Source organism: Atractosteus spatula, chromosome 4 (genome assembly GCF_055471065.1).
Source record: "Atractosteus spatula isolate fAtrSpa1 chromosome 4, fAtrSpa1.hap1, whole genome shotgun sequence".
Lineage (NCBI taxonomy): Eukaryota > Metazoa > Chordata > Actinopteri > Semionotiformes > Lepisosteidae > Atractosteus > Atractosteus spatula.
In genome coordinates this window covers 60,526,594-60,551,388 of record NC_142709.1, presented here as the reverse complement: position 1 = coordinate 60,551,388, position 24,795 = coordinate 60,526,594, and the positions used below count along the sequence as shown (strand labels likewise).

At 36.7% G+C, this 24,795-nt stretch overlaps 1 protein-coding gene across 1 annotated transcript in view; it reads left to right on the top strand.

Annotated features, from left to right (window-relative positions):
* Positions 1-1,031: 1,031 nt before the first annotated feature.
* tmtopsb (teleost multiple tissue opsin b) overlaps positions 1,032-24,795 on the top strand; it is a 36,211-nt gene continuing 12,447 nt past the window's right edge. The window contains exons 1-2 of the mRNA XM_088913435.1: positions 1,032-1,392; positions 6,548-6,876. Of these exons, the coding sequence (XP_088769561.1) occupies positions 1,032-1,392; positions 6,548-6,876 (690 nt within the window). The remainder of the gene's footprint in view (positions 1,393-6,547; positions 6,877-24,795) is intronic.

Genomic DNA, 24,795 nt, shown 5'->3' with positions numbered 1-24,795 from the left:
GCAAAAGATTTGTCAATATCCAAACAACCTATGCTTTATTATTCTAAAATCAAACATGCACAGTGATCGGTTTTTTTTAGAGATGCACAGATGGTCGGTATGCATTCTAGCACAATTAACTACCGCCTCGTCACCTAAAAGTTCAAATAAAGTAAGTCCTCTCCAAGCTAAACGTACTGCATTCACCATAGCCCCATAATAGTGAACATCTGCCTCGATACTAACGGAGCATACTGTAAGTGTAATGTCAACATATTTTATTAAAATGCGCACCTTGACAATCAATAAATGAACGGACAACTAAAACAAATTGAACACATTTTACTTGCACAGCCTTCATCCGAAATATAGTGGAGACCGTTACTTAAACTAGTTACTTTTATAGTTACTTAAATAGTATAATAATAGCAATAGTAACACCTACGAGAGCAGCAAACAAGAAGTACACCGTACAGTATCTCTGCGATTCAATAGAAATATTTATTATTGGTCCTACAACCTCTAAACAGAAACATAAAACATTAAATGGAAGGCACGAAACCCGACATTTGGCACTCTCTCCTCCTCTCTAGTCCTCTTGACCTATATTCCAATTTCAGGTCAATTTCCCCAATGAAGATGTTCTCTGAAATCCTCCACCTCATATAGTACAGTGCGTCAGCTGGGATGGAGTCGATATAAAAACAGACTGGAGGCACACGTTCTGCTGTTTGTGACGATCTGAGCTACCACATGGTGGAGCACAGCCAACTGGAATACTTTCTAAAGCTAAAGCGCCACCTGATACTTGCTGGGGGAAAAAAACTTTCGCAAACGATAACTGAGATTTCAAACTTTCATCCTGTTATCATCCCTGTTTTCTTTTTTATTTGTTTTCAAGGCAGTTGCTAACAGTCTAGTCAAACTTAAATGGATTGCGATGTTTCTAAAATTCACTGCCGAACAGTAGCTCAGTTTCTAAAAGAAAACGTACACATATATGTGAAAGCTGTACACACGGTGAAAATCTGCGCCAAAAGAGTATCGTCGCTATGATAGTATCCAACGTGAGCCTTACCTGCACAAGTGTGCAACAGTGTGTCAGCGGCAATGACGGGAATGCAGAGGCACCCTCAAATAGCGACCTGTCCCCAACCGGACACCTGGTTGTTGCCGTGTGTTTAGGTTTAATTGGAAGTCTTGGCTTTTCTAGCAATTTCCTTGTTCTGCTGCTGTTCTGCCGCTACAAAGTGCTGCGCTCACCCATAAACCTGCTGCTGATGAATATTTCAGTCAGTGATATGCTGGTCTGTGCGGTGGGGACTCCGTTTAGCTTCGCAGCGAGCACGCAGGGACGCTGGCTCATAGGGAAAACTGGATGCGTCTGGTATGGGTTCGTCAATTCTTGCTTGGGTAAGTTGTGTGACCAGTCTTGCATTTCTGAAAGCGATTAGTCTATCAAGTTATTTTGTGTCCGCTCGCATGAAACTGAAAAAAAAAACATGGATATACACGTACTATTGCACAAATTGCTTGCTCGTTTTATAGATCAAATGTCTTTTAACGAATACTGGTTCATTTTCATAGCTTGTCTGTGCGTTTCTCCGATTTCCACTTAATTACGTAAACATTAATAGTCTTTATTATACGCCGTACTGTAGCTCACTCTCTATGCCTCACACCGAGATGTCCACGGGGGATTTTTTGGATTGAGCAGATATTAATAAACGTTTCATTTGTACCGCAAAACTTCGTTATTCTAGAGCGTGTTCATTTCTTACTCAGAAAACTTTTTTTTATTTTTTTTCTCTTAGAAAAGGGCCTTTGGAGAGAAAACACCAGTACATGAGAAGACATACTGTATATACAGTATGGTTACATTTAACTCAAAAGAAAAGCAATTCAAGTATTCCAAAATCCCCATTTATCTGCAGACAGATCTTTATGCTTTACCTGCTGTACATTGCGCAAGTATTGTACAAACTGCATAATACTGTATGAAGTGGCTGCTGGATCTCTCCCTGTCTTTGTGTATTAAAATGAACTAATGCATGAATCAATTTTTTACTTATCTGGCGAGTGAAATATATAGTAGGTTACCCGAAGGAATATCTAGTATTCGGTAGCTGATGTGTTCCCAGCAAATTAATGCCTGCGCTGTCGGCTGCTACCTTCAGTGGCAGAATGTATAATCAGAGACAAGAAATTGTTCCTCACTATTTTGCTTATATTCCCGAATGCTGTGTTGTGGCCAGAGTATCAATAAAATCCTGACATGAAATACAATCCATATAATTTGTTATATTTTTCTGCTTTATTGTAATGTTTAAGTCAATCACGTTATTCAAAAACTTCTGTCTTGTTAATTGAGCAACCTTTGGAGAGAATAAAGTTTTTGAAAGAAAAAAAGCTACTGCAATATTGGATTACACTCCTAGAACTCAAAAGGTATTTAATCCTGGATCAAAAAAGATAGCAATTCAGATGTGAGTGTAGATAATATGAGTTATAAAAATGTAATTTTTATGTAATTAGATGTAAGCAGCTAATAAGATAATACCTTTAGGAGCTGGCTAGGACATTAAAAAATGAAGTTATGAGTGGCGTTCATCTAATTTGAAAATAACCTCTCATGGACAGACTTCAAAAAGACAACTAATTTTCCTAAAGTGCTAGAGTTTGGCATCATAAGCAGTTACTGTTAAAACGTCACAACATGAAAAGCTTGTTGGCATTTGCACTGGAATTGCTGTTGGGTATCTAAGAAGTATGTGAGTGTGAACAGAATTACTGAGTGAAATCCAAGACAGCATGGAAAACGCTTTCAGAGAAACAAACCGTTCATTTGGAGTTGTCACTTTAGGGCTACAGCTATTAGATCAAAACCCCTGTCTGAATCTGAAGGAATGAAGTGGTGAAAGAACAATGATGTATTTTACTCCACAAAGATATCCATGAAATGTTCCAGTGATTATAAGATGCTTCAAGATGGGTTTATTGCTAAAGGGGATCCTTCCCCTTTTATATAAGGAACAATAAACCAATTGTAAAAAAAACTAACTACAGGATGAAATGTATAACTATTGGAAAATAACTGCAGCTGAAAAGATTGTTATTCACCACAGCATTAAAGAGGTTAGTTGTCACCAGAAAAAAAACAATCATTATAATATGTTATAGTGACAGTTCTGCATCACTTTGTATACATGACCTATACACCGCTTGTGTCTGTTGTGTCTGCTTATACACTACATTGCTAATGGGCTTCCTTTTAAGAACGCTTAACACTGATGTAAAGGGGTGTTGTGCACTTGGATTAGACAAAAAGTTGAAGGAAAGGTGTTGTCCAACTAGAAAAGTGTAAGGGACATATGCAGATTGTAAACCTTTTATCACCTTCCGTCTTTTATTTTGAATATAAAAACGTGTGCTATGGCTCTTAGTTAAGAAAATGTCTGTTTCTTTGCAAAACTCTACAAACATACTGTATAGTGGAAGGCTTTCAGTGCAGGGTGCGTGTGTTCTCAATCTTGTTTGCACACTGAAGTCTCACTCATACTCAAGTCCAGATTCACCATTAAATGCATACACTCAACACATAATTAAGCTTTGGTATAAAAATGGTAAGAGGCACATGTACTGTGTGCAAATCTATTGTGCTGTTTGATCTAATTACCATAATACATATGTGTATTATAACACAGAAGCTGCAAGCTCTTTTCTTTTGCTACAAAGTAGCACAAGAATGAATACTTGCCACTACAAGAGTTGAACGGGGTATCAGTTACTAAGTTACACACTTAGTTTAAATAAATAAGGGGCAACACAAGCACTGAAACCAACAACTTTGTTTTTTACTTACAGTTACACAATTTAATGCCCATAACAGAGACATAAAAATGTATTTAAACAAATGTCTTTAAACCAGAATTGAAGAGATTTCAACAGGAGGGTTATTTCACTATCACAGCTATTTATTAAACAACTTTTGCTTCAGTTCACTGGCTCCTGGTGATAACTGTACAGTAACAGTTGCACCTAATTAAAAAGCATTTGAAATCCAAAAGTCTTTTTAAACCTTTTTAAAAGATGGTGATGTTTTTAATACTCCAATTTAAAAATAGTCATTTACTGTACATGCTGTTACATTGATACAACAGCTGAGTTCAAGTCAGTCACTGGGAAGACTGTTATGATTGCAAATACTCTTTTTATTAAAGAAGTTCTACAATATAAAGCTATGAATCTTTAGACTGTCACTGCTCATTGCTGAGTTAAGATGAACCAATAAAACTCCTCACTTCTGCCATATGGAACACAATTGAAGCAGCAGTTCTTTAGGTAAAGAAATAAGTTAAAGTAAGAAAAATCTATAGCTGTAAGCTATTTGAAAGAAATACTGTACACAGCAGTCATTTGACTACAGGTTATTGAAGCAGGTTTTCTACTGTTCGGCTGCATGAGCTGTAAAGTATCACCTGTGTGCTATAACCAAATCATGTGGAAATATTTTGAAAACCTCTATAACATGAAAGTTATAAGGTCAGCAAAAAGTTGACTTTTTATTTGTAGATTTTTTTAACTTGTGTGTATAAAAATATTATTTGCATTTTATGGTCCAACCCATTTTCCCCTGAGAAAAACATTGTGTCTGGGTTTTTGTACAGCAAGGTTTACACTGCTTGTTGAAACTGCAAATGTGAAAAATATGTATCTTCAACAACTGTGGGATCTACTGAAGGCCAGGAATACGTTACCACTTTCGCCTTTATCTTATGAGCAAATTTAAACAAACTACAGCACAGTTTTCATCTGTCTATTTTCTGTAACTGTTTTAACATTAAAGGGCAATAGTGTATCCAGAAATCTAACACAGGGAGCGCAGGGAATTTGAATTTCACCCTGGGTGAGACTGGTTTAACACAGGGCACTCACACACATGCTATTCACACATGCACACAGGGGCCAAGTCAGAGAGGCAAATAAACCTGGAGAGCATGTCTCTGAACTGTGGGAGCAAACTGGAGCCCCCAGACAAAACTAAAACACATATGGGGAGAAAACACAAAATCCATCAAACCCAGGACACCACAGTTTTGAGGCAGTAGTTCTAACTCACACACCGTGGTGCAGCCAATACCATACTATACTATGGTATAAAAATAAAATTAGTCTACTGTTAACTGACAATACCCATTTCTAAACACAACATAATTCGTCCTTATAGAAACATGCAGCATGAGTCCCAAATTACAAAAAAGAAAAAGAAACAGTCTACCATGATATTTTATTTGATGTCTAAATCAATGGCAAATAGCTTCCTGTCATTCTTTTTCTTGAATGCTTTTAAAGTAACAAAACAGCTTCATTGGAAATGTTTTAAGTACATGATGAGATATCACTTTTTGCATTAACTACTGAACACATCTTTACTTAAAAATTCCGTCTTTAAAGGAAGAAGAAGGTAAATGCTTCTTTTTAATGTCTTTGGGCTTTTGTGATACTGCAACTTGTCACCTTTAATGAAATTGTCAAACACCTTATCAAAACCAAAAGCTTGTGTTAATTATCAGCACATTGTTCATATTCAGCATCAGGTAAGAGAGAGAAAAAAAAACAGAAACTTAATCACCAGGGTATTTTTGGTTTCCTGGAATCATATTTAATTTGTACATGAATCCTTTCATGTTACTGAACACTTTATATTCTTGTACAATGTTGTACTGACAAAATAACATAAACCAAAATGGTCTTCTTAAAAGATTTCTATAGATATTTTTAAATGTGAAATTAATCAGTTTCTAACAAACCTCAAAGACAGTCTGTAGGGGCGTGTTAAGAGCTTTAAAATGTCAACAAGATTGCTTTTGTACCATGTGAAGATCAGAAGTTACAGTGTCTTCAAGGAAGTCTGAGTAGATACAAAAATGCCCCAAACTGGCTTCTTTAAACTACCATATCTCGATAACTATTATTATATATTAAATATATTAATACCTCAATTCGTTCCTCCACAGAACAACTTTATGTACCAACATTTAATGAATGTTTGAGATAGTCATGCCAAAATCAACTTGATTTCATGTCTCAGTGCTATTTAAATTTCATTATGGCTTTACAGTTAAGGGCTTTGGGCTGCTATCATTTTCTAACAGAAACAATGAAAGACTTCATTCAGATTGAATATTTATCGAGGCAGACATCTCCATTCAGCTTCTAGGGATAGCAAAAGGCGAAATAAAAAAAAAACAGTGAAAAAACAATTAAGCAGAATTGTGAGAGTCATGAGGGAAAGAGGAGTAACATACAGTAGCATTTAAAGATTTTCGATTTGCAGTAGGAACAGAAATGCCCTGTTCTTTATAGCTGTTTCTAATTTTTATGAGTTTAAAAAATCCTGGAATTAGTCTGTTTTCACTGAAGGAGTGTGCAATTCTGTGCAATTCTATTCAGATTAAAGCTGTTCTGATTTAATGTTCGAAATGCAACTTGTCACATTATACACTGGACTTGATAAGAAAAAAAAACGGTTTTCCGATTAACATGCTGGATTGTTTTTGATGTTTAGGTATGGTGTCTCTTATCTCCCTGGCTGTCCTTTCCTATGAACGGTACAGTACAATGATGGGCTCAACAGAAGCAGATGCAACCAACTACAGGAAAATTGGCATTGGAATAATGCTGTCCTGGGGGTATTCTTTGCTGTGGACTTTGCCACCACTCTTTGGCTGGAGCAGCTATGGTCCGGAAGGACCTGGAACTACATGCTCTGTGAACTGGAATGCAAAGGATGTGAACAATATCTCCTACATCGTGTGCCTCTTTGTTTTCTGCCTCGCTCTTCCTTTCTTTGTCATCATCTACAGTTATGGTAAGCTGTTGCTCACAGTCAAACAGGTGAGTTAAAAAAAAAAACTGATCGCAGACTTTGATGTCAAACCCTAGTCTTTTCTACATGCAGTATACATATCACACTTCCTGCTTCCTCCTCCCCATCTTCACCCTTGCAGCAGCTCCCTGGCTTTTCCTTATAGAGACACACTGTTCTCATTCTCCACAGGTGAGTAATACCAATAAAGCTCACTATTCAAATTCAAAACTTTGGACTTCCAGTTAGTCACCGTTTTAATTGGAATACATGACACAGAGCTGCACATTGCCTGACATTCCTGCTTTATCCCATGAAAACACTTTCACTTTGCCTTCCAGCTATAGAGGTAATTATTTATGCACAATGTGTAATTGGCACCAAAGCTCTTACCTTATTTTAATATTTCCTCCTCAACTTAAGTGGTTTTGAGTTACTACAGTAGTTCTCTTGCTTTTGTATTCCACAGAGCCATAACATAATGGGATTATTGATCTATTTGTAGACACTTAGCTTGCTGCTTGAAAAATCCCAATGATAGTAGTACTTGAAAGTCTCAAGACAAATTTCAGTAGCTTGTTGGCTCTCCAGTTAGGTGAGATGACTGTGCTGAAATTTTCCTAGGCAGAAGATACATTCCCCTGCTGTGCTAATGGGAACAGCGGTCAGATATACAGTACTGTATTTACAGTAGTTTCTTTTAACTAAGTGATTGATTGCTAAGTAGTAAAAAAGGGAAAAGAGATACAGAACTAAAGAAGTAAAGCTAGCTTTGCAAAAATTCAGGGTGGGATAACAAAACCTGGAATATGACTGGAATAACTGTCGATTGTGCTGAGTGGTTCGGAAGCCTGTGTATTTCTACATCCTATTGTATCGCTGGCAGGGGAAATAAATCTGCAATACAATATGTGTGCCAGAGATTATATGTGCATGTCTAGTGTGGTAGAGTGCAGCAGCTCTGTGATGTATTAATGCACTTCTAGAGCACTTTCTTTTTAGCTTTTCAGGCACTAGTGTTAAAGATTCCCTGGTGTACCCATGAATGCATTTCCCACAATCTAATAGCAGAATAGAGAAGGTCTGATAACCTTCAGCCAGAAGAGAACTGTTCAGTCAGAAACAAAGGGGGTATTGGCAGATACCTTAGTTGTATTCAAGTGGAAATTATTGTTGATTAAACAATAAAACACATCTGAATGTCCCTGATTTTCAGGCTGTAAAATGAAAGATAATCAACCAGATAACAACTGATGCTGACATGCACTATGCAGATATTTAAGAAGATCACTCCTTAAATAGAGTGGGTTCTGAAATACATACAGTACAACACATTTTCAAAAATGCTGCCTAACAAATTGTACACGCTTTAGACAAAATTTTCTTACTTAAGCAGTTTGTCTACATTGGGGAATTCGTAGAATGTTGAGGGTTAAATCAGTATTGAGCTGCTGTGGTTTTAGTGTAGCTGTAATCTTACATTTTTTTTCTTCATTTTGTCATTCAAGACATGGCTCTTCAGCGACAAATCTTGCTCCCATTCAGCAGAAAATAAAACATGTGGACATGCTTCTCATACCTGCTGAGCCATTCCTCTTTCAATGGGCTACAGCCTCCCCAGGGCCTGACAGGAGAATTAATTCTGATTATCTCACATTTCAGATTAATGTCACCGCAAGCCTGCAGGTTCCAGGCCACTCCCGGGAAATTGCTCCCTGCTAGACAGCCAAGGGAGCCCTGGGTGTTTTAGCCTGCCCCTGCCCAGCACCACTCAGTCAGTTCTGAAGGGTTGCTTATGTGATAGTCATGGTTCCGCGCGGGGTTATGCCCCCCACCACCTGTTCTGTCCCCCACACCTGGGGCGCGAACCCGGGGCTCCGGTGTAACGCAACAGGGCACCAACCGCGTGAGCTAAAGGAGACCTCCCCCAGCCCAGGCAGCTGAGGACCCTGATACGCGCAGTGAGGGCACTGATGTCACCACACTAGCTCCGCTACACTTGGGCATTCCCAGTCACAGCTGGCTAGAGACATTGTACTCAACCTGAGCTTGAGTGAGCACCTTGGGAGCTCCAAATAGTTATTATATAGTTAAACTACGTTGCTGCTGCAAGTGCTGCATGTTGCACTGTGACAATAAACGTATAGCACAGCAGTCTTACACTGAACTGTTGGGCTTCCAAGTGTAGAGCTTTAATTGGTCTACAGTGGCTATGAGTACACTTTTAAATGATCTGAAACAGAAATAAACGTAGCTCAGGTGGGTAGCTGCATCAGGATTTTAACGCCAGTGGCCACCTGTTGGATGTAATACAAGACGTACCTCTTTTCAACAGGCTTCAGCTTGTGGGATTCGATCTCACCCAATTCGTTTGTGCAGTCGGTTCACTTGCTTATGAGCCCTAGACGACACATTTTGTCCCAACTCGTGATCAGCTGGACTCAGGCCTGGTGAGCCAGGCATCCATGGTGTACCTGTCAGATTCTCGCCTCACAAGAAAACCTGTTGTCACGCAGACAATATGAAGATGTCTCATTTCCTGTATACTGTATAATAATATTTACAAAATTCTGGTCATTGTACTGGGAAGAGGTGCAGCCATTAATGGCTGGACTAAGTATGAGGGTATACCAAAATTTAGTTATTATTTGTCTTCTATCAGGATAGCATGGTGGCACAGTGGTTAGCAATGATACCTCCCACTGCTGGGGCCCTGGGTTCAGTTCCAGACTTGAAGTGCTATCTGTGTAGGATTTGTATGTTCTCCCTGTGCTCATGTGGTTTTCCTCTGGGTTCTCTTTTTTTCCCCCACAGTCCGTGAACTGTAGAGTGAAACAGTCACAGTGGTAGGTTAATTGGTTTCTGGGAAAACTGACTATGACATATGACTATGTGCATGTCTGTGTCTGTGTGTCTGCCCTGTGATGACCTGGTGTCCAGTTCAGGGTGTATTCGACTTTCTGCCCATTGCTTGCTGGCATATGTTATGGCTCCTCTGTGACAATGAATTGGATAAAGTGGTTAGAAAATGAAGGAAGTTATGCTTCTGAATATTAGATCTGATGTAGGATTCTGTAGTCACTAGTACAGTATTTCTCTGCATTAGCATAACTAGTATTTCTATTAGCATAAGCATAAGTGTCAAATGTGAAATATCTATGTCATGCCCTCTTCCAACTGCATTAGTTAAATAATTTGTGGTTAATATGCTTTATAGGAGCAGAGTAACCAGTTGACATAAATATAATTGGCAATGCTTAAGCTTTTTATTTAAATTAATAGCTTCAACAAGGGACATAGCCTTGTTGGAAAGCCTGCATGAGGAGTAGGAGCTTTAATGAATACAAGGGCATTTAAAGTGGTTTGATTAATTTCACTATGCTATTGATGTTTCCCATGTCTTTTTATCTCAACTCAGCAACTCAAGGAGCTAAATTAATTTAGATTGACCTTAAATTCTCTTTACTTTAGTAAAATGTTTTTTATCACAAGCTGAAATTAAGTGACTGCTATTTTGTTTATTATAAATTAAATGGAAAGTCAATAGTCTTTTCAGTCTATCCATAGGAGATATAAAGGATATAATGTGGTAATTAGAAAGTTGCAATGATATTCAAAAGTTTTTGCTGTGATAATAGTAGCAGAAGCATCAAATAAAAATTACATTTTTTACCATAAACAGAACATTGTGGATGAGAAATAAAATGAAAGAACTTCACAGATAATAAAGTCTATCATTCAGTCTATTTCTCTCTCCTGTGTGCAGTGGTGCATAACATACAATACTGTACCCGAGGACTCCCTTTGAGTTTCTAAAAGCGGAACAACTGGTACTAGAGCAGTCACTTTTACTTCTAACATCTTCCTTTTCTGTTTGAGCAATATCAGCCCTAGATTTCTTTGGGTGGCGGTTTTTTAAGGTGCTAATACTTAATGACTTCTCACAGAACAATATTAAATAATGGATTAGTCCATTTAAAAAACCCATTTATTCCATAAACAGACAGCTACCGTATGTTAATGGTACTGTACTGTACAGTATATACCTTCAACTGTATTCTTATTACCTCTGCCCATCAAAACATAGTATTTCAGTTTGGGGGTGTAGTATTGACTTGGCGGAAATTAATACACTTAACAACGTATAGCTTTTATCCATGAGCACAACTGTTTTTTTATTTCTGTATTATGTCTCATACTGTTCATTTCGGAAAACTGCTGTGCAATTACTCTATAAAAGGAGGGTACCTACTGTATGAGCCCATTTCATGAGACATCAAGCCTTGATTAAAGCATGTTTTTGTATTGGGCTATCAACAATAACGGCAGCTCTATTTGCTAAGTTTGTATGGGCTACGGTGAACTTTAGAGTGGTTTGGGTCATTTATTCAGCTTTGTGCTTCCGAAAGCAGTACTTAAATTACATTTCATCATGTCCAATAATATTTTAATGTTCTGGCTAGATAACTGTTCTCTTGCTTAATTGCAGTAGGACTGCAGAAAAAACCTGTCTGAGTAATTGTTATGTTGAAACAGATAGAGGTCTTGAAATTACAATTCTTCGATTTCAGCTTTCTTTATGACCATTATACAGTAGTTATTCTGATATACCCTGAGTTAAAATAACACTTCTGTGCTTATATACAGTATAAAAACCTTACATTTGGGGTTCTCTTAAATGAAGACATTTAATGGTATTATGATTTAATTAGGTTTGTTTAAAGGGTGTAATTAGTTCTGTGAATTATTTGCTTGCTTTAAATGATGTAAGTATAATACACCTTCACACTGTCAAAGTGGATATACTGTATGTGCTGTTTATACTGTATATTTGCCAATTTGTAGAACAAAATTACACTGGTCAAACTGAGCCAGCTAGCTTCCAAGTAGTTATTTTTCTTTCTAGACATAAGAAATAGAATTCATATATCATTGGATATGATTGAGCTATAATAATTTTCTCTTCTGTTGCAATAATTTATTTTTCAATAGATAAAATGAAATGGACTCATCATTTACACAGCTTATACAGTTTCAGAGAAATTGCCTTTTAAAAGTGACCTTTTAAAATGTTTTTCCTGGCTTGAGGACAGGCTATCTACAGTTCCCACATATACAGTTATTGTGGAGAGTCAAAATTCACCACAATTATGTCCAAAAGGAAGACGTAGAAATGACATGATTTGCACCCACATCTTTTCAGCACATCTTCAATAAGTGCTCTGTCACTGTCTGATTTTCTCCTGCCACTCATTCTAAACAGGGCTCATCATTATGTGCTCTAAGTCAAGGAGTACACCACTCAAAGACAAATGCCATTTGTACTGTATATCTCAATTTTAACCATAGCAGAACATAGAATGTTTGGGATCAAGATGTTACATACTGTAAATTTCAAAGCAGCAAAAACAACTTTGTGTTTCCCCCCAAAAAAACAATGGTCTTCAAAGACTGTACTGTACATAAGACTATATAAATAGAAAGAATTTTAAAGAAAATAAACCATTGCTTGCAAAATGTGCCAGAGGACGTTATTCGTTATGGCGCGAACCAAAAATCCCCCAGCAAAAAACACAATCAGCCTTCGTTTTTCAGAACAGTCTCATGGATGTCAGTCTCTCTCCTTCCATTACATGTTATATCACTCTTGTAGTGTCATATAAAATGACAGTCCTGATGTTGGTGAAAGAAGAGTCATTTATTACGCTTGCAAGCGGGAGAGTAGCTTACCAAAGCCAGTCTCCCCGAACGGTTATAAAGTTAGTCTTTTTATACAGTGTTACAAACAAAGTATTAACACATACTGTACATCATATGACTTGCTAACTGTCAACTCAGCCCTTTCCGTTCTTATGCTGGTCCGACAGAAAAGACCTTCTTATATGGCACTTTGCCAGAACTCAGCATTCACAAAACAGGATGTTACACATTCCGCATAGACGTTATGATAAATCATGAACAGACAACAGTTGCTAAACTGACTTTTAAACAAGACTTTAAAGATATAAAACCCAAGAGGAAACTATAAGAAAGTGCATTTAAAACCCAGAAAAAGAGGCTCTTCTTTTCCTAAAGAGTTTTGTTGGAGTAAGGAACAAGCTACCTAGCTGGGTGTTGAAGCCGGTATCCTGGGTTTCTTCAGGAAACTGCTGAATGAGATCCTTGGATCAATTAGCTACTAATTACCGAACAGGCTAGACAGGCTGAATGGCCCCTCATTTGTTACCGTTCTAATGTTCTTATGAAAAGCTGGGGTCTTATGTCACATGAAACTATGTCAGTTTCATTAAAAACATTTGACCAACAAATTGCAGGAAAAATTGAAAAACACAGATTTGAGTTCTTCTAAAAGAATTTTGGAAATCATACCTGCTGTGCATTTCAACAAATGTTTTATTTGTCTTTGCTCCTTTCTTACTCTGCATAATGTGAACCTGTGTTTTTTCCATGAAATAAAATTTCAGTCAGATCTGTTTGCTATTTAAATCTCAACCACTTTCCATTTACAAAGTTAACTTATTCCATGGTCATGCACTGCCATATTCACCTTTTGCCTTAAAAGTACTTATTCTAGCACTGGTTCTGGAGTATTCATCTTTGTTTCTAAAGATAAATCAGATTTAAAGACTGATAGAAGAGAATCTCACTCTCAGTCATTTGTCAATATGTATAAATTCCCCGTCATTCCCTGTCTGATAGTAATACGGTGCACTTTGTCTAATTTATGATGTGACATTTTGAAATATCCACATTAATATAAGGACTAAATGATCTGGGGATTTAGACATGTCTTTTCTTGTAAGAAGCTTGAAGCTGTTAAAATATTGATGGGGAGCTTGTCCAAAACTCCTACAACTCTTCTTGTAAAAATTCACTTCTTGTAATTAAACTTATTTTAAAAATAAACTGGAACATGTCTGCTAACTGAAACAGAAGTTGGAATATAAAATTATATAAATATAGGAAACATAAGAAATTATATAAATTATAGGAAAATAGAAGACGTATTGTAGAGAACAGAAAGCCTTTTTGAATGGCATGGTAATAGCTGGTGACTGTATAATAACTTTCTCTCATTGTTCAGTACCCCAAATATAACACATTATTACAAACATCATTTTAGAAATACCAAAGAGGTTGGATTTCTACAGAGGCATGTCATTCAACATGATTCCTTCTGTCTTCAACATATAAAACAGTCACTGAAATGATGTAAACAATTTTAAATGCTGTACTGATGTGACCAGAAAGGGACGTGACCTGGGATTCTGTAGCTTTATTACTTAAAAAAGCATGAGACTCCCTTCTGCTTGGATGGAGTGTTATTCTGTTACAAGATTGCCCATTTATACAGCTGGGTGGACTGGATCACTCGGTAGTGGAAAATAACAGCACATGGTCTACAAAGGAACCATGACTTCTAAAGAGTCCTCCTTGAGTTTCTCTGGAAGTGACTTCTGCACTGCTTCACTTATGGCCCACGGAAACTTGGAATGACTAATTATAGGAAATGAACGTCTGTTGTCAGAAATTAAATATTCAGACCGTGAATGATTTACTGTGACATACTATAATATGTATCTATAACAGACATACTGTAACTCTTCTGAACTCTCTGATACAAACTGTATGCCAGGAATGTGCTGCTACAATATGTGAACAAGATTTGATGAGCCAAGTTGTACACAGACCAGGACTACTGATCACATCCACGTACTTTGAAATCATGTTGCTGCCTTATCAAAAAACAGCACCTGTAAAAATAACTCCTCATATTTGTGGCACAGTTTTTGATAGTATCAGTATCTTGACCTTAACATACTGTAGATAATCCATTGATCAGACACTCCACTTAGGCTCGTAACTGGTGACTGCTTCAGATAAATCCCTGATAAGGAACTTTGCAGATCAGATATGCTGTCTTTAATTTCCAACTTCACAGGTGGATGGGCATTGTTTATTTTATACCCCAATGCTTAGGTATAAACTCCATGCTCTGCATTGTTCTATGTAACATCTTTGTACTTTTTCCCAGTATGATCTATCACTCTGTATAAATAATAAATTTCAATGTTTTTGTCTAAATTATTTTCACATTATGCCTTTTTGTGTTAATAGCCATTTAAATCAGTAGGAGATTATACGTAATACATTAGTGCTCAAGAAGCCAATATTTATCCTCTGACACTAACAGCCAGGCAAATACAAATTAATATATTTTCACATTATTAGATCTTAATGTTATACAGTAATTCTAATTATTTCTGTTAATTAAAAATTATATTATCAAATATAATGTGCAGACAAATTAATCAATAATTTATTATGTTTTTACTTTGCTGGGCATATAAATCATTATTATGCAGATTGGATAATATTAGAGCTTAATCATATGAGAGCTTACTCAATTATTGCTGGTATTCAATTTAATTGTACACTATTGGAAGAGTGTATACAATGGCACATTCAGCAGTTGTGTTCCTCAGCATGATCCTGGGACAGAACCAAATTACAACAGTTATGATCTATTTTCTATTCATTTATGTTCTGTGGGCAATATAAATTTTGCATTTCTCCCTTTTTGTCTAGACAGCTTTAATAGCAATACAAGAACAATAGAATAAAGACTAATTTGGGTGATTTGTGAGCAGCATGTTACTAAAGTTACAAATAAGAGATTATCTTTCTATTAAATTTAAGTGACTTGAGGGAAAAATAAATGTGGGTTTAAATTGTTTTGTACAATCTTTTTTTTTATAAAACACCAGTATGCAATGCCCTACAAACTAAAATCTGTTGATTTCAACCATCATTGTTATTTTGAAAAAAAGAAAATTATCCATTTCTTGTCTGAGCTGCTGTTTTTAACATACAGTAATATCTATATTTCCCAACAATAAAAGGCATTTTTAAAGAAGTAGAAAAAAGGGGAGATAATTAAGACCCAGGAATGCATACATTTACTCTGTGTTATTCCCTAAGTCTTAATATCTTCTAAAAAATTAACTTTAGTTCAGTAGTTCGGTTAGATCCTAATGAATGCGAGAGAAGAAGATTAAGTATAAAGTATCTGACGAGGCTCGTCTAGCTAAAAGAATAGCAGCCTATCCAAGGCTGATGCAAGATTTAAACATGTAGCCAAGTGCAAGTGACCAAGATTAGGACCTAACATCCCTCCTGAACTTCTATTATAACTTGTGTTATAAATCCATTTATGTCCCATAAACGATTTATGAAGATCACATTAAGGTTGTCTAAGGTAGTGATTTTTAGATTCAAAGGGTAGAGGACAAGGAGTTACAATACCTGCATATTCAGTCAGTGGCAGAGCAAAGCAGTGAATTGTAGACTTCATGATAACAAAACACCTTCATTAGAACAGTGGACCTTGTGACGTTTCTGTAACTGAAAACAATGTGCCTCCCAGAAACTCTCAGAGGGTCTGTGAATTTGTTCTGTTAGTGGGTGTGGCACCTACTATTTTTTTTGCTGGAAGTTTTCTTCCATTGTTCAAAACATCTAAGCTTGCTGTGAATATCACCTTACTGTTTATTCAAAGTTATGCTCTCTGTATAGTACATCTCTAGAGATGGGTTTAGATTCATTTCAGCTTTACATAATTCATTCAGTTTGAATTGCACTCAACAGGAGATGAGAAATGAGGTAATGATATTTAATTTTTAGTATAAGCTTTAAACTTAAAATTTGCAAATGAGACATGATAAATTATACACTGGAAACTATGCCCTAAGATTATTTTTAATACATCTATATTATTCATTTGTAATGGACCTTTGCAAGGTACTGTTAATAACACTGTAATATGCATCTATGGGGCATATGGATGGTACAGTCTTGAAGCCTCTTTGAATGACAGAACCCTGGCTTTCTTCAGGTTTTTGTTATGTTATGGTCTTCAAATACAGACTACTGTACAATTTCAATGTCATAAAATATATAAAGCTCTTAAAGATGTACTTTTCCATGTTTTCAGACAAATAGCTCTGAGAAGGCAGACATCCAGTGTGATAAAATTAAAAGGACTAGCTGTAACAGAAATCTGGGTAAAACATTTCAGACTCCAGTATGACACAGAAAGAAGAATCCCATAGGGTATAAGGTGGAAAAAATAATAGAAATGTTCCTTGCAGTATTAAGTGAACCATGTAAGCATCTCCCTGAAAAACTATTAACCAATGACACTTTATGCTCAAAGGATAGTGGAGCTCTTATCCAGATACTCTTAATGCAACAAAGCAGATAATCACTCAGATTTAGTCAAGTTGCATAGGTGCCAGGTGTCAGGATAGCTGTGCTTAACCATTGAAATGAAGCAGACACACTGAAAGACATGAAAAAAAATGAGACAGTACTTATGGTACTTGCCCCGATGGTACAAAGAAGCCAATAAAAAGTACTTTGATCTAAAAATACTGACAATAGCATACAGCCCCCCAAAAGAACCTGCCTGATGTATATACATTTATAAATATATCATTCAGTTATGTCTTGTTCCAACCAATGTATGTCTTCTAACAAAGCACATTTTTTCACATTAAAACTAGTGACAAAGAAAAGCCATTTAATATGACAGATCATAAATCCCTGAATTTGCAAGGTGTATATCTAGTTTATTTACTGGAGCATGAGTGGTACTGTGTGCAGAATTTACAAGAAAACGTCAAGTAAACATAAATCCATAACAAGAATATTTATCTGTTCAATACACATTCATAATTACCCAGCGATGACTGGAATCAAGTACTGGGTATGCACCAAGGTGAATTTAACAACAAGCAGTTGCAAACTGTCACAGAAATCAGTAGTGCAGGTCTGAGATATTACAATACTGGTCATAACATCAAAGTGTAACACAAAGCAGGTAGACCTGTCAAATGGGTTCACAAACACTTGATCAGCAGCCTAGGACCCGAAGAATCCACCAGCACATAGTCATCAGCGGATGTCTCAAACATGGCACTTATGAATGACTGAGTTTGAGACATCTGCTTATACACCTGTATGATGTTATGCAGACCAAGAAATAATATTTTGAGAAGCTTTGAATGACTGTGGTGTATTTTAAGTGTTAGGAATGTGTCAAGCATGTTTCATTTAGTTTCTTTTTGTACAGCTATTGCATACTTCAATAATCTACCACTCATTTACAGTTTAGTTTATGGTACATTGTAATATTATATACTGTATAAAGTGTAGTGTATATTAAATAATGTTCTTCTAGCCTTGTCACATAACACTATAGCAAGATGTCTCTGTGTGAATGGTATGCCCCAAGAACCCAGAAGTACTCTATTAGACTTCATACACATAAAGGATTCTACACTATATACATTATACACATTATAGGATTCTACACTGTATTCTCCAAAGATTGTACAAAGCAAATAGTACACAATGAAGAGAAATGATCTACATATACAGTACATTCACCCATATCATTTTGTATACTGTACATGAAAAATGGCTTTCCTCTGGTCCCAATTCATCATCTCTTCTGGGCAGCATGGTGAATTATGGCCAGTTTGCTCAATATAGCAGTGGGTTTAACTGCTGTTAAAGCTATATAATATACTGTATACCAACATGTACTGTACCTAACATTTTTCTTCCACTTCATCTGTCTGTCTCCAAAGGAAGGCTTTGGAAATTCGTTTCCCTTTACTTATGATTCCTCCTGGCTAAAATGTTTTTAAAAGTATAGAAAAAAACATGTAGCAATCATAAAATAATGCTGGTGAAAGAAAAATTAAAAGTCAGATACTAGAAAAAGTTTTTTTCAAGTGAAGACAAAAGTGAAGTGGCACACCGTGTACACAAAGTGTAACACTAAAACACAGTAAACCAGAATCACTCACGTGGATGTGGAGTAAACAGATAACATAATGGGCTAGATACTTATTTGCTTCCTTTATTTAGAATATTATTTAAACCCAGCAATTCTAAAATTAAGAAAGCCAACAGAGCATGTTTTCATCTAGAAATATTTGTTCTCGCATTGGCCTTTGTTGAGCTGACATCCAGAGTCTGAAACAGTGATTTGAAGAGCACACACAGCTCTGCTTCATTAGAGGGAAAGTACTGTATAATTGCGGTGGTATCTTCTCTAATGCTACAGCTTCGCGGTATCATCTCAGCAGTTTTGTCGAATCCTAATGAAAGTGGAGAAACGGCGTAATTTTAATAATGAGATTTGAGAGTAGGGCTGTCTGAACCCTTTCCTCCCATTCATGAAGAGTGAGCCAGGGAGCTGGTGCAAGAGTGAAGATAGGGTGGTGGGAGGGATGCACATATACTGTAATACGCGCAAGCAAATAACGAAGAAGTGGGATATTTTACGCAGGCAGACGAAAGTGTACGGTATTAGGATTTGACCCACTCCTGCAAGTTTTAAACCCCCATTCAGTAGTTCAGGCCAACCCTAACTGAAGTGGAGAACAGGAGTAATGATTGTGAAGGGATTCTAAGTCAGATCAGTAAGCTGCTGAGACAGAAGGTACCATTCCAAGGTAAACAAGCACAAAAATTAAGCTGAAGCAAAGTCAAAAACCAAGTTAGGGCCGGAAGAACAAGGTCAAACTCTGCAACCAGCGAGGAACAAAACAGGAGTCATAATCCAGAGCAGGCAAGGATCAAAAACAGAGCAACACATGAAGAGCAGTGAGACTGCTGAGATCAAAACAACCAACTCCAAGACTGAGCAGTGCATGAATCTAGAAGCTGGTTTAAATAGTAGCCTTAAATGATAGTCAGATGCAGGTGTGGGTGATAATTACTGAAGCAGAGTGGTGGAGAGTAGTCACAGGAAAGCTTCTGATGCAGGAGATGCCCAGCAGGCAGAGTGCTGGTGCTAAAAACAGCATGACCATCGTTTCTGACCCACTGCCACAGAAAATCTTAATTTTAAATTGCATAATGTTACCGTACATCACATGATACGAATAGTGAGCTTAATTGGGTTAACTCATCTAGTTAAGGAGAAAGACAACAGAGCTCTCACAAAACAGATGTGAGTTATGAAAACTAAGCATAAAATATGAATAAAAATATGGTTAGCAGAGCAAAATCATGAGAGGGAAGTGAAATGCCTAAGAGATGTACTGTAAAATGCTTTACAGACCTACTCACAAAATATTACTTTAAAACCCCATTAAGATTCATGTTGCATTTCTTTCTTCACACAAGAAATGTTTAGATTTATAGTAAGTTAGAGAAATGTTGGGAAACCAGTCACATCTTTTAAGTAAATGCTAATGTTCATCCTATTGACAAACCATCCTATTGAGTTTCCACAAGAGAAGAACTGCAGCATGCTGTCTGTTTTTCTTAGCCTTTCCTCTGAAACCTTGTTATTGCAGCTTTCTTGGCTGTTCAATAACTGAAAGATCTTCAGGGTGCAATGCTGGGTTCCACTGATAGCTATCGTACAGAACAAGCTGAAATTAAGATTTCAGGGCTCTCAGATGTTTTATTTCTATAATGTTGAACTGGAAGCCTGACTTCTAAAATCTATATAGCCAAGATGGACAGAATCTGACCAGCCCGCTGGGTCTTTTACACTCATCGAAAAGTGAGAGCCATTGGATAATTAATGTCAACAAGGAAGACAGGACTTCAGTTTAATGCTTCATTTATTGGACAAGATTCTAACATCATGCTGGGGCATGTGACCAGAGGCAAGCATGACACACTTCCAAGCAACAACAGTGCCTGCACCTGCTGTTTCTTAGAGTAATCCAATCCAATTTAAAGCATGACCGTATCCTTATTACTTTATCGCATCTGACAACATAGAAGATCAGTACATACCTCAGGTAAACTGGGTCACCACATCAGCAAATTCCTTTTATGGTGAAAACCGAAATAATTTTAGGTCTTTATTTTAGTATGTCTGCTGGTTGGGGGCAATCCCAGTGTAAAACAGTTTAAAAACTACAGTATTGTTACTTTCAATACCGTTCATTGTAACCAGTGAAATAGGCAGTTATTGTAAAAAGGCAGTGAGGGGAGTTTTCCAACTAAAAAGGAAAAAATATGATCTACAGTATGCTACAGTAACATGCTGTTGACTCCTGTTGTACAGTAGGTGTTTTTTTTACCTGTTTTCACAAGATTTCTTTTTCACACAGAATTCTTTATACTGTATAAATATCCACTATGTTGTCCTTGTTGTTTATGATGATAAAATGAAAAGTGAAATGCATATATTCTATTATACACTCAGGAAAATACACAACTACACAACTCAAGATTCATATGTTATTGTATGCTTCTTATTTTATAATTTTATTTATTTTACAGAATGTATTCCGCTTTAAGAAGACCTAAATCTGTTATATACAACTCATTGAAATGTTACTGGATATACTAAAAAGTTTCAACACAACGCTGGGTTTTCTTTCACTAAAACCTCATTACAAAAAACGTGTCACAGTCATCACAGGACAAGTTAGTATACTGTATCTCATAGCTTTCTCCTGAGTACTGCATTTTACAGGTTTCCCTATTTCTGAGTAATGTATTTTAGCCCAGAGCTGAGTGGAAAAGGACTACAATGTTTTTTTTTTATTCCTAACAACTTGTTAAAACTTCTAGGTGAGGTTTAAGAATGAGGACTAAGATGCTGGACTGTATTTTGTCATGCGTAACAGCTACCAGTACTGTTATTGCCATTTTACTGTGACTGACTAAATGAATGATGACAACAGACTTAATGCCAGATCATTTCCCATGCTGTAATTGCCACTGTAACAACAGCTGTGACACTTTGCAGTGGCCATTAAATAGGAAACCGTTAAGCTGTGTTCCACAATTCCAATAGTGGCCTGCAGGCTGTTTTCATCATCACTGAGAAATATATTTTAGTAAGATTTTCACTAAGGAATGATAGTTTTCTCTGCAAATCTTCAGCAGTTTTAACACTCTGCCTCAAATGGCTCTTAGGCCCCTCACACAATTATTTCCCAAATAAGGGATTGATAAATAGATGTGAGTTATGATAACAAATATAAATTAGCTCTTGCCATTTCACATTTCCTGGGGGTGGAGGGTAAAGAGCTAACTAAACCACCTTTGCATATTTAACATCAAATTTCACTCTTATTAGGACACGTCAGTGTGACAGCATGTTCCTTGTAGGACAGATAGGTCAGCAAAATATTTTCCAGAAGACTGCTCTTCTTCCCCAAATTTTAAACACAGCACACAAAAGGCATAGAAAATCAAGGCAACAAGGCAACATGGTGTATCAATTATTGTTTTAAAAGTGTGTTCTGAGACTCACATGACTTCATGTACTGTAGATCGCGGAAATACTCAGTTGACACCCCAGGCAGGGTTAGGGTTAGGATTTACACACTACTTAGACATTTTTTAAGTTCAGCGCTGGATTTTGGAATTCAAGTCAGGTTTAGGACGAGTCGTTTTTGGCTCCTACTGTATATGAAATGTTTTGTTTCTGAAACTCCCAGGGGCCTGGATAGCGTGGTCCATCGCGCGTTCATTGTATCCCAAAACTGAGTCGGTTGGATCTAAAGTTGTAACCAAGCCCTGTTGAATCTCATTCACTTGCAAGAGCTTTGATCAGTGATCTTGATTGTTTCCCACTCATACCTTTAGGTTTGGGGAACATGTCAAAATCCAGTGCCTAGAGATGTTCATATATACTGTACATGCTCTTCAGAAATCCTGCCTAGGTCCTTTCCGGAATGTATGATTTTTTAGTGAGTACTTTCAGTAAGGTTCATATGCCACCTTTTTCTTTTATGAGAATAACAGATGACAAATACATGTGAGCTTTCAAGTATGATTTTTTACTAGATACAGTATATACAGTACAGTATATATCAATGACTGCAGTTGTATTCAGAGTATTTACCAAAATGTAATTGTTACTTGAGAATTTATTTCTCAATTATAATTTAATTAAATTGATTTTAAAACTGAGTCTATGGGTGGTAGGTTGGCGCAGTGGTAAGCCTTAATGCCTCGCAATGTTAGGGCCCTGGGTTCAAGTCCTGGGGTGCTATTTATGTGGATTATTGTATCTGCTACTCTATGTTTTTTAAGTGTTCATGTGTATTTTTTCTGGGTGCTCCAGTTTCCTCCCACAGTCCAAAATCATGCTGAGTTCTGGGAAAATTGGCCCTGGTGTGAGTGCGTGTGTGTCTGTCAGTATGTGCCCTGGGATGGACTGGCATCCTTTCTAGGGTGTATCCAGCCTTGTGCTTGTCGCTGGCTGGGACAGGCTCCAGCTTTCCCATGACCCTGTATTGGATATAGCGCTTAGAATATGGGAAGATGGGAATATTGTACATCATAATTATGGTATTTGATATATTATTTGCTTACTGTATAATTACACATATGCAATTATTTACAATTACCTGGTAAAGTTAAAAATTGCATGTGTATAGTGTAGTGTATAAAATAGGATAAATAGTGTCTTTGTAATTACAATAATAATTGTAATTGAACAATACCATGTTAGTATTTGATTCCAAGTTATATTTATATAAGTTATATAAGTGTGGTTGAAATTATAAGCATTAAGTTGTGTTTCTTGTCAGATACAGATACTGTACATGGCCAGGAAGACTTACTACACAGTACTTTAGCCGAGAGGAGTCAGTACTGATCAGTGAAACTAAAGGTGTTAAGAAACCTTATACAACTTGTCAAGCTTCACATTACAATACTGACTTCATTTTGTAGAAACACTAGCATGCTTATTGCCTTAGGCAGCAGGTTGAAATGGTGCTTCTGTGCCATTTAGAAGGTATTTTATGATGCATCTGCCAGTGCTGACAGCTCGACATGTTATACTGTATATAATTTCATTCAGTTGTCCTTCCAGATCGAAACATTAAAAAATAAAATTGATCAGGCTATGACAATATTATTTTAACTACAGTTAATAATTCTTTTTAGTGCAAACCATTTTGGAATATTAACAGTTTATTGATATTTTTACCACTGACATTTTGATAATAGGGTAATGGATAATAATTTCAAGCCATTGGTAGCTGAATAAGGCATTTAAATTACAAGAGCAAGGACATTATATTTTTTGCTAATGATCAGTTTAGAAAGGACAGCAATAGGTTATAAACACAATTTGTTTAAAAAATGCCTTTTTTTCAAGAAGCAGAATTCATGATGCAGATGACTTTTTTAAAAAAACCTATCATATCATATTTACACATACAAAAGAATTCATATTGCACCATCTATTGAAACAGTAAAATGAGTGACAGCTCACACTGTTGGTATTTCTCACTGTTGTATGTGCTCAAATGTCACCAGTTGTGTTGGCAACAAGTGAGGCATTTGTCAGTTAGAGAGCTGCCTTGAAAACGTCAGTCTGTGGTTAGCATTCTGAAAAACCTATCTTCAACTTCGGAGTTAGTGAGCAAACATTCTTTATTTTGGAGTCGTTCCAAAATAAAGTTGTTCTTATTTTTTCCCCATGCGTGTCAGCACCATCCTTCAGTGTTTTGGTTCCCTCGATATGATTGATATATTTTTTTTCCACAGGCGGTCAGGCTCTTCAACAAGCTCCTGGTACCTATTGCACCTACATGTACTCCAAATCTGGAAACTTAGTTCTTTTTTTGCCTAATGGCAGGCATACTGTCTGATGTATTCTTTGCACAATTCTTTGCACAATCCTGTAAAGTAAATTGCACTGTGCATATTGCACTTTATGTACCCTGTACCCTGTCAGAAATGTCTGTGTTTACGTTGTCTATCTATAGCATTGTTTTGTCAGTGCCTTGTCTGTATTGGCACCGTAGACCTGGAGAACGATATCTCGCCCCTCTGTATACTTGTATATGGCTGGAATGACAAATGAACTTGAACTTGATATTGATATGGCAGAGGAAAAGGACTGACTGTACTTAAAGGCAGCATCAGTTTCTTAATCTCTA